This window comes from Furipterus horrens, unplaced genomic scaffold (genome assembly GCF_987537825.1).
Source record: "Furipterus horrens unplaced genomic scaffold, mFurHor1.1.pri manual_scaffold_3, whole genome shotgun sequence".
Lineage (NCBI taxonomy): Eukaryota > Metazoa > Chordata > Mammalia > Chiroptera > Furipteridae > Furipterus > Furipterus horrens.
Genome location: NW_028327173.1, coordinates 206,338,314 through 206,347,474, shown reverse-complemented (window position 1 = coordinate 206,347,474; position 9,161 = coordinate 206,338,314). Strand labels below are relative to the sequence as shown.

Sequence of the window (9,161 nt, the reverse complement as noted above, 5' to 3'; positions counted from 1 at the left end):
CAGATCCCCAGAGCGGCACAAATGCTGCTCCGTCCCGTGGCCGCGGCGTCGCGAGGCCCGGCCCTGGGTCTCGGAAGGCAGTTCTGCCCACAAACGCCGCGGCCACGCAAGTTCCCCGGCCGCCGCCGGCGCGGCACGCCCAGGACCACGACAGCGAAGAGGAAGCTCTAGAAACAATACGTGCACGAGCCGGGCGGTGGGCAGCAGCGGCCAGCGGACGCGGGGGCGGCCAGGACGCGCGACAGCGGCTGCAGCTCCCGCCCCCGCCTCCCGCGGAGTCGACGTCGCCCCGAGTGCCCGCTTCCAGGTCGGGATGTGCGGGGAGCGGGACGGCCCAGGCCGGACCTGCCTCCGGAAGCCTCTTAGCCCCTTCGGCCACTGCCCCCAGGGCCCGGCCCGCTGCGCCGCGTCCCGCTCGGAGGGCCCCCGGCCCGCTCTCCCCGCAGCCAGCCCGGCCGCAGCTCACCTGCGCGCGCCCCGGCTCCTCCCGGGCCTCCCTGCCAGGCAGTCTGGAGCCGACCCGCGGCACCGCCCCCTCTCTTCCCCGCCCGCGCCCGCCCCTTCCGAGCCCGCCCCTTCCGAGCCGGAACCGCTCGCTTCCGGCGCCTTCTCCCCGCCTCCGGCCGCCCCAGTGTGGCGTCACTTCCGCCAGCGCCCGGCGGCGCGCTGGGAGTCCGGGGCTCGGGAGCGCGCCGGGAACGTCGCCAGAGTCGGGCGCGCGCCCTCGGATGACAACAAATTCGTCGTGCGGCGGCAGCGAAGGTGTCCGCCGGAGCCCCTGCCTCGGGCCCTGCCGCCTCCCCTCGCACTGTCTTGCCCCCGGTCTCTGTGCGGGCTCGGATCCCCCCGGAAGCCCGCGGGCCCGGGGCGACAGGGACTCCTCCGCCGCGTGTCTCCGCCGGGCCTACAGCGAGCGGCGCGGTACCGGAGATGGGGTCGCCCTGAGGGACGGCTGCTGCCTCGCCGGCATGGAGGGGCCGCCCCGGGCTTAGGCCCCGTCACGGCCTGGGGACGCCGGCCGGGAGCCGAGGCCGGAGCCGCCACCGCCCGCCGCCCCCGCGGGCCCACCTGCCAGCCCTCATCATGCCGTGGCCGTTTTCAGAGTCCATCAAGAAGAGGGCCTGTCGCTACCTCCTGCAGAGGTACCTGGGCCACTTCCTGCAGGAGAAGCTGAGCCTGGAGCAGCTCAGCCTGGACCTGTACCAGGGCACCGGCTCCCTCGCCCAGGTCCCCTTGGACAAATGGGTAAGGGCCGCCGGCTCCCCTCCTTGGGGCCATGTGCGGGAGTGTCACCCGGAATTGGTGACATTCGGTCCCTCCCCGGGAAGGGCGGCGGGGCTCAGGCACCTGCGTTAAAGAGTTGTTTAATCTGTTGCTAGCAAGTGGGCGCCCCGAATCACGTGTCCCAGAAACTTAACCGAGGAATGGGAGTCTACGCGGTGGGGTGGTGGCTTGGGGGGTCCGAAGGGGTCCATCGAGGGAGGTGACCAGTGCTGCCCCTTCGCGTAAAAGGGGTCGCGAGGCCCCGCGGCAAACCAACCCTGTTTCATGGGCTGGCACCCCGGAAGGGTTAAGGATGAGGCGGACCCTTGGGATGTCAGCGTTCCTAGTTCCTCGTTTATTTTGCGTTGGCCCCGCGCACGCCGCCGTCCCCTGCCGCGTTTGCCGTCCGAAGACAGCGAGGCGAGGGCGTCCTCGGCCGGTGTGCCCGCTTCTTGCTCGGTGATACTGACAGGGCCGGCCTGTGAATGACTGCGGGGCCCGGGAGTGCTGTGTGTTTCACGTGACAGCCCGAACGCAGGTGTTGCCAAAGCGCCCAGTCTGCAGTTCTCAGAAATTGAAAATCCTGTTTTCTGCTCGTCACCCAGAGGCTGTGACTTGACTCATTGTGTCTTTGCAGGTGCTTCATGTATGTATTTCCGCTCGCCACATACAGTGGTACTTGTATTTGTATGTTCACTGCATGGCATTGTCCTTAAAGTATACTTGGCCTTGGGTTTGGCAAGAACAAGGCGGCTTTTCCGCTTCCCCCCAGCTTTTATTTATTGCCCCGGAGCTCGCTGCTTACAGATTGAGCTGGTTGTACCATTCTGGAGTTCTGCTGTCCCAAAAGCGTTCCTGTGCAGGTGAAATTAAGGGAACCATAAGCGCAGGTGCCTTTCCTGTGATGATGGTGCAAAACAGAAGGAAAGTTCTTCTTTTTCTCCTAGTTTAAGCTGTGTAAAAAGCTGGGCTTTTTTTTCCTTTTATGTAAACGTATATTAACAAAGGAATGACTTCTGTAGCCATAGAAACCCGAAAAGCTCAGGTTATGCTCACACTGCATTAGGATGGCCCTTCAATGAATCTGCAGTAGCGGGAGCATCTGTAAATAGATGATTTAAACTAGGGAGAGTGGGAAGAGCCCTGATCTGAGTAGCAGAAAGGCCCAGCCCCACAGCAGGCCAGCCCAGGCCGCCGCCCTTAGCCTGTTGACATTGGGCACCGTAGTTCACCCGAGTTCACGAACCAGCGGTGGGGTGTCCAGTCCATGCCAGGCACTGGGTCAGAGAGCTGTATTGCTGTACTTCTCACCTGAAGATAGGGATTATGGTGGATGTTTCAAAACATACTTTTGGTGCAGTTATGAATAGGGTATCTTGAAGGAGAAGGGCTGGGCATTTATTAACTTTTTTGTGGACTGAATGACTTCGTACGCATTATTCTTTTAATGACTTTTCACATTAACCTAAATAAGGTGGGAATTATTTTTTCCATTTTACAGACGGAGTTAAATAATTTTCCACAAGTGACACGGCCAACAAGTGGTACAGTTGGGATTCAAACCTAACTCCTAAGGCCAATATTTTAAAAAATTAATTCTGTGGCTTCAAGGCTAGGAAAGGATAGTGCATGTTTATTGAATATTATTTATTTAGGCATTGTGCAGGACGCCCTTAATTCGTGTGGGTTTATTTAATCCTCATGGGAAACCAGAGGCGGTGATATTTGAATTTTACAGCTTGACTTCAGGATCCTTGGCAGAGTGATTTATGGCTAGGCTAACTCTGAAGATTGTTTGGTTCTGTTCCTTGAAGGTGAGGGATATGCCCAGCCAAAGTGATAATGTCACATAGAGCATCCAGTAAACACTTGCCATTGCTGTTTATTTATTTATTATAGTGTTTTCTGTTGATGACCAAGATAAACCTCGATGTGACACTTAGATACAGCTATACAAACATCTGATTCCAGATTTAGTCACTTTTGACGCTTGATTGGAATGACTTCCATTACTGAAAAAAAGATAATTCACAGATTCGTAGATCCAAATGGAGGAATTTCATCATTGGCGAAATCACTCATGTTTCAATTCTGAGCCATCAGTTATGCACAGGACTATGTTGAAATTGGCAGTGACATTCTCTTCTTCCTTGACCTTAATCAGTTACTGCTATGATATGATTAACATCAAAACCAATTTTTAAAAACTCTGTTCAGCAGACTTTTAGATTCATTGGAATAATTTTCCATGCTTTCAAACCTTTCATAACCTGTGTTGATTATGACTTAAAAAAAAGAGACAGTGTTTTTAATAGACATTATTTCAGCAACAAAATCATGTAACAGTGGAAACATTTCCAAATATAAATTTTCAAAACATTTGCCCCTTAGTACGAGTAGCCTTTGAAAAGCAGCTACTTGTCACTGTTTACTTAAGTGGTATCTTTACTTTGAAAAGATAAAGTATGTGCCATTTTTTTGGAATATGCCTGCCAGGTAGCATATACTACCAATAGCCATATGTCATGTGAACGGTCAGCATATTTAGAATTCTGCTTGTGCAGAAGAAAATTGCTTTTCATCTTTAAACCCAACTCAAGTATTTAGCCATAAGAAAAGCTGGGAAATCGGAAAGCTGCTGTCACTTTCTCTCTTTTTACAGAGAGTCTACTGCTTGAAGGCCTGTTTTTGTTGTGTAGAATGATGCTCAAGTAGGTGGCAGTGCACTGAAATGGAGCATCCAGCCAAGGGCACCCCTTGTAACCTGTGCCATTGTGGAACTGCCGGTCTCTTTGGACCAGTCCGATGCCAATGCCCTTTGCATAGTAAGTTTTAGTACAGCTTTTAAATCTAAAAATGTGACAAATTTAATCCAGAATGGCTCCTTTTCTACTCACGTCCCTATTGGATCATCGGTTGGCTCTCTGGGACAGATCCCGTTTGGAGACTACTGACTTAAAAGGGCTTCAAGGGGGAGGGAGGACTAGAGGCAAGGAGACTATTCCACAGTTGGAATGGGCTGTCTTACAGGTTCATGAGTTCTTTTCCGCGTGCAGTGGTCAACAGTGCTCTGTAGTGTTGGAGTTGAGGAAGAGCTGGAGATAAGGATTTGGAGTGATCAGGGTATCAGTGGTGACCAGATGGCTTCAAGGGCATGGGCATTTGTAGGTTAAGTTGAGAAACAAAAAAGGCTGAAGGTGAAATTTAGATGAATACCGCCATTTTCAAGTGGTGAAGAAATGGAAAATGACTGAGAGAGTAAAGGGTGTCGTGGAAACCAAGGGGAGTTAGAATTTCAAAGTAGGAATTAGATTGAGGTGAGAATTCAAGGAAGATGAGGACTGAGCATTGTTCATTGTATCTGTCAGCTTATGGGCAGACAGGAGCAGTGTCAGAGGAGCTGAGGGTTAGACAGCAGGTGGTATTGGGCTGGCCAAGAAGCCCGTTACATGTTTTTCTGTGCAGTGGCTGTAGTAGCGCTTAGGTGTCTTTTACTTCATTTGAAACAGTTCTGTTAGATTGTATTGTGACATCTGTCACATCAGCGTGCATTAAAACACACTGATCAAAACTGGTGAATTTTTGTGCAGCCATTTAAATATTGAAGATGGAAGAAAATATGCTACATTTTTTGCATATTATGCTTTATTATTTCAAGAAAGGTAAAGACGCAACTGAAACGCAAAAGATCTGGGCAGTGTATGGAGAAGGTGCCGTGACTGACTGAATACGTCAGAAGGGGTTTGCGAAGTTTCTTGGTACTACTGACGTTTTGGCCAAGTAATTCTTTACTTGTAGGGCCGTCTTATGCGCTGGAAGGTGTTTAGCAGCAGCCCTGGCCTCTCTGCACTAGAAGCCAATAGCAGGAGACAGCTGACATACTCAAAATACCCAAATTAATAAAGCTATTGGTGAAAATGAAAAACGTCTTTTATTTTATGGAAAAAACCATATGGACTTTTTGGCCCACCCAATAGTTTGTGGTTTGAGCAAATAGCTGCCCTGACTAAAGAAAAAGAGATGAGGTTGATGACCAGAGGGGACATGGCATCAAGATAGAGGATTTTAGTTTGCTTTTGAAGATAATAGAGACCATTCGTTAAGCACCTTATATCTCTATTATATATATGTAATATATGATGTTTGAGTTTCTCAAACATTAGCAGCATGGGGTTCACCTGGGAAGTTTGCTAACATGCAGACTTGTGGCTCCTTCCCTGTAGCTTCTGGCTCTAAAGGCCCAAGAATCTCCATTTTTAAGAAGCCTCCTGAGAAATTGTGATGAAGCCTGTGGTCCTTGATTGCGTTTTCAAAAACACCAGTACTAAAGGGATTGAGCATTTTTCCATCAGTGCTAAAAGCTTGTTCTAGAAGTCAGCTCCCAAGCCCAAGAACTACATGAGTTTAGCGCATGATTTCGCTTAGTCTCCTGCAGAATCTTCCATTGTGAAAATATATTTCTCTTCCCCAGGGCCTGCCTAGCACAGTGATGAGCACTAGTAGGAATTCAAGATATGCTCGATAGTACGAGGGCAGGCAAATACTACGTTTGATGTCTCTCTTTAATAAGTGCCATAAGACTAAGACTATACCCTTATTAGTTTAAACCAAGGCATCAGAATTCGGTAGTGATTAACTGAGGACCTTTTGAAAGTTACCCAATTTTTCTGATCCTCAGTTTGCCATACATGTGAAATGGGTCTAAAAATACTTAATTCAAGGGCTATTTTGAGCACTTAATGCAACAATGTAGGTATAAAAGAGTACAGTGTGGTGTCCTGTATGTAGTATATGGTAATTGGTCTAAATCAGGTCTTGCATTTTTTTATGCTCAGTTTTATCTCTATTTGAATTCTGATGCCTCGGTTTAAACTAATAAGGGCATAGTCTTAGTCTTATGGTACTTATTAGAAGAGAGACATCAAACGTAGTATTTGCCTGCCTTCGTACTATCAGGCAGACCTTGAATTCCTAACCATGCGCATCCCTGTGCTAGGCTGGCCCTGCAGAAGAGAAGGAACAGTAGTCAGCATCTGTCACGTGTTTGCTTGGTATCAGGACCTCTATGGTAGCTTGACTTACCTCATCTACTTCAAAACCACCCTACGAAATAGGTACGGTCCTTATTTTGATTTGGGAAATTGGGACTCAGACCTCAAGAACTTATCCAAAGCAGCCCGGCTAGTAAGAGGCTGACCTAGGACCAGAACACATGCTGCGTTTTAAGACAATTTTTTTAAACACGTTTGCCCAGTTTTTTTCTTAAAAATTTTTGAAAAACTTCTGTATTCCTCATACATTAAAAAATTGCCTTACATTTTTTCATTATAAGTTTAGATAGACGTAGAGGATTGCTTTTGTCGTATTGTAAATATTGATATAGAAATACAATTTCTGCCCAGTAGGATCACAGTCCCACCATCATACATTTAAAGATGCTTGGACTTGCTCTTCATTAGCAGCTGGAAATTTAACAATATCTTTTTTCCTATTGGATTCATATGTCCATCCTACTTCCTCTGCAGAATTTTATTATTATTTATCTTATACCTAAGCCTTTTATTGATCATGCTCTCACTTTTGACAATAAAAACATTAGCTAAATTGAAATTGGCTATATTTAAAAATTTCCTTTTACCATTAAGCTTTCCTTTGCACTAAGTGAATATTTTCTAGTGCAACATTTCAAACCTTCAATGATCTCGTCACTGTTTTTATGTTCGTTTGTTTTTTAGTGGTTTCCTTACAGGTTGTTCTAGGGCTCACCATATTGATCTTAACTGATCAGAGCGTCCTTCAGAGAGTTATTAAGCTTTAAGTGTTAACATTTTTCTTCTGGATTGTGTTATCATATTATTATAAGTGTGCAGTTGATCAAAGCAATAAAAATACATTGCACATTTGGACAGTTAAACATAGGAACTTCTATTGGAAATGCATTTCTTAATTGTCTGACTAGGTTGTTTTCTCTTCTTTCCTGATTAGTTCATGCATCTCTAGGTAAATGTCCCTCCAACTAGACTTTGATAGGGCTCAGCATAAATCTTATTCTGAATTTTTAAAATAGTTATAAGCTTGAGATAGAATGATACCATTCGTAAGTGGATGAGAATTGATGGGATTTTGCACTAGCAATATCACTTAGTTCTTTGAATTTCTTTGAGTGTTATATCAAAAATATGTATGAGATATAGAAAGACCAGAAAACTTACTGCTGGAGATTTTTGTGCCCTAGGTAGTGTATAGGGGAGGGTTTGGGAAGGTTAAGAGATAGCCCCCCCTTCTTCCTTCCTTTTTTTTTTTTTTTTTTGCCAAGTGGGAGGAGGGAGATTGTACAAAGGAATATGGGAAAGGAGACCCAGTGTGATGCCACTGCTGTAAGTACTCTTCTGAAGAAGGTCAGTTTGGGGAAAGAATATACTTTTTAGAAAGTCTGTAGGATTGCACAAACACCAGCATGAAGAAACCCTTTTAGGAGTAACCTCTGGTAAGACATAGGTCAGTCTGGGTCTCACCCAGCGCTCAGCATTAGGCCTGTAGAGAAAGAATTATGGCTGCCGCGACGCAGCGCGGCATTCCAGGAGGACCCTACAAAGAAGCGGGCATTTTGTAACTATTAATGTAAGAACTACGTTGTCTGCCAGAAATGCACTTAATTACTCTAACCGTATTTACATCCGTTCTGTCTTCCTTCGGTTACAGCCTGGTTTGCCTCACCCTCCACCGAAATTTCTCTCGGCGGCATTACTAGCACCCTAAATATCACTAAATCCAGGGGACATTAAAAGTCTTTGCCTTCTCGTGAGCTGTCGCAGCACCTGACTATTCTCTTCTTCCATGTCGTCTTTCCGTGGCTTTCTGGGACACGCAGCTTTCTTGATTTCCCTTCTCTCTGCTTTTTTGCAGGTTCCTCTTCCTTAACCCATTTCTTAAATATTGGTGTTTCTTAGGGTTCTGCCCGAGGCCTCTTGCTGTTTTACTCCATGGACATTCCCAGAGGCTGTCTCCCTGCACCGGTGGCTTCATTTCCTCTCTGTGTTTCTAATGCCCTTGTTTATCTCCAGCCCGGATGAGTCTCCTGAGCTCTAGACTGGAATTTCCAGCTGCTTCCTAGACGACTCCACCTAGGTGTCTGCTCAGGTGGCTTCTTTGGAGCTGAGCGTCCCATCTTTCCCCGAACCGGCTTTTCCAGGTTTCTCTGTCTCAGGAGATGGTACCCCTGTCCAAGCAGTTGCCATGTGGGAGTCATTCTTCCCTCCTCCTTTTCGTTACCCCTCGGTGTCAATTCGCTTTGCTTCCTTATTACAAAGACCCACCCACTTCTGATTGCCAAGCCCACGAAGTCCCTAGCTTCTCTTCCTCGTAACCGTTCTGCCTGAGTTTGGTTTTCCTCCAGTACGAACCCTACCTGGCTGCAGGGGTGGGGGTGGGGGGCTGCTAAAAGCTCGGGTCCCACCATGGTGCCCAGGCTTAAAATCTTCCAGTGGTTTCACCTTGCCCTTGAGATAAATTGCAGGCTCGCTAGCGTGAATTACAAGGCTCTTGGATTCCACGCTCCCTTATCTGTGTAGCTTTATTCCTGGCTCATCACCCTGGCTCAGTGCACCAGAGCCGAAGCGGCTTTTCTCTTCAAACCCTCTTGGACCTCACATACGTGTGCTTGCACCCCCTGACCTCCGCTTTGGTTTGTTTGTTTGTTTGAGCCCTTCCACGTGCCTTCCGGTCTCCGCTCTCCATGACACCTCCTCTGCTGGCCTGCCTTGAGCCTGCAGGGTGGCTTCTCTTACACGCTCGCATGGCAAGGGCATTTCCTCCTCACGCTGTGGTTGCAGGCGCCTTTCCTGGTCAGCTGTCTTTGTAAGCTTAACGGGGAATCATCTTTAACTAGGTCTCTGCTT

At 47.9% G+C, this 9,161-nt stretch overlaps 1 protein-coding gene across 1 annotated transcript in view; it reads left to right on the top strand.

Moving 5' to 3' along the window:
- The first annotated feature begins 669 nt into the window (after positions 1–669).
- ATG2B (autophagy related 2B) overlaps positions 670–9,161 on the top strand; it is a 62,026-nt gene continuing 53,534 nt past the window's right edge. Inside the window, exon 1 of the mRNA XM_090271368.1 lies at positions 670–1,245. Within this exon, the coding sequence (XP_090127494.1) occupies positions 1,084–1,245 (162 nt within the window). The 5' untranslated portion in view covers positions 670–1,083. The remainder of the gene's footprint in view (positions 1,246–9,161) is intronic.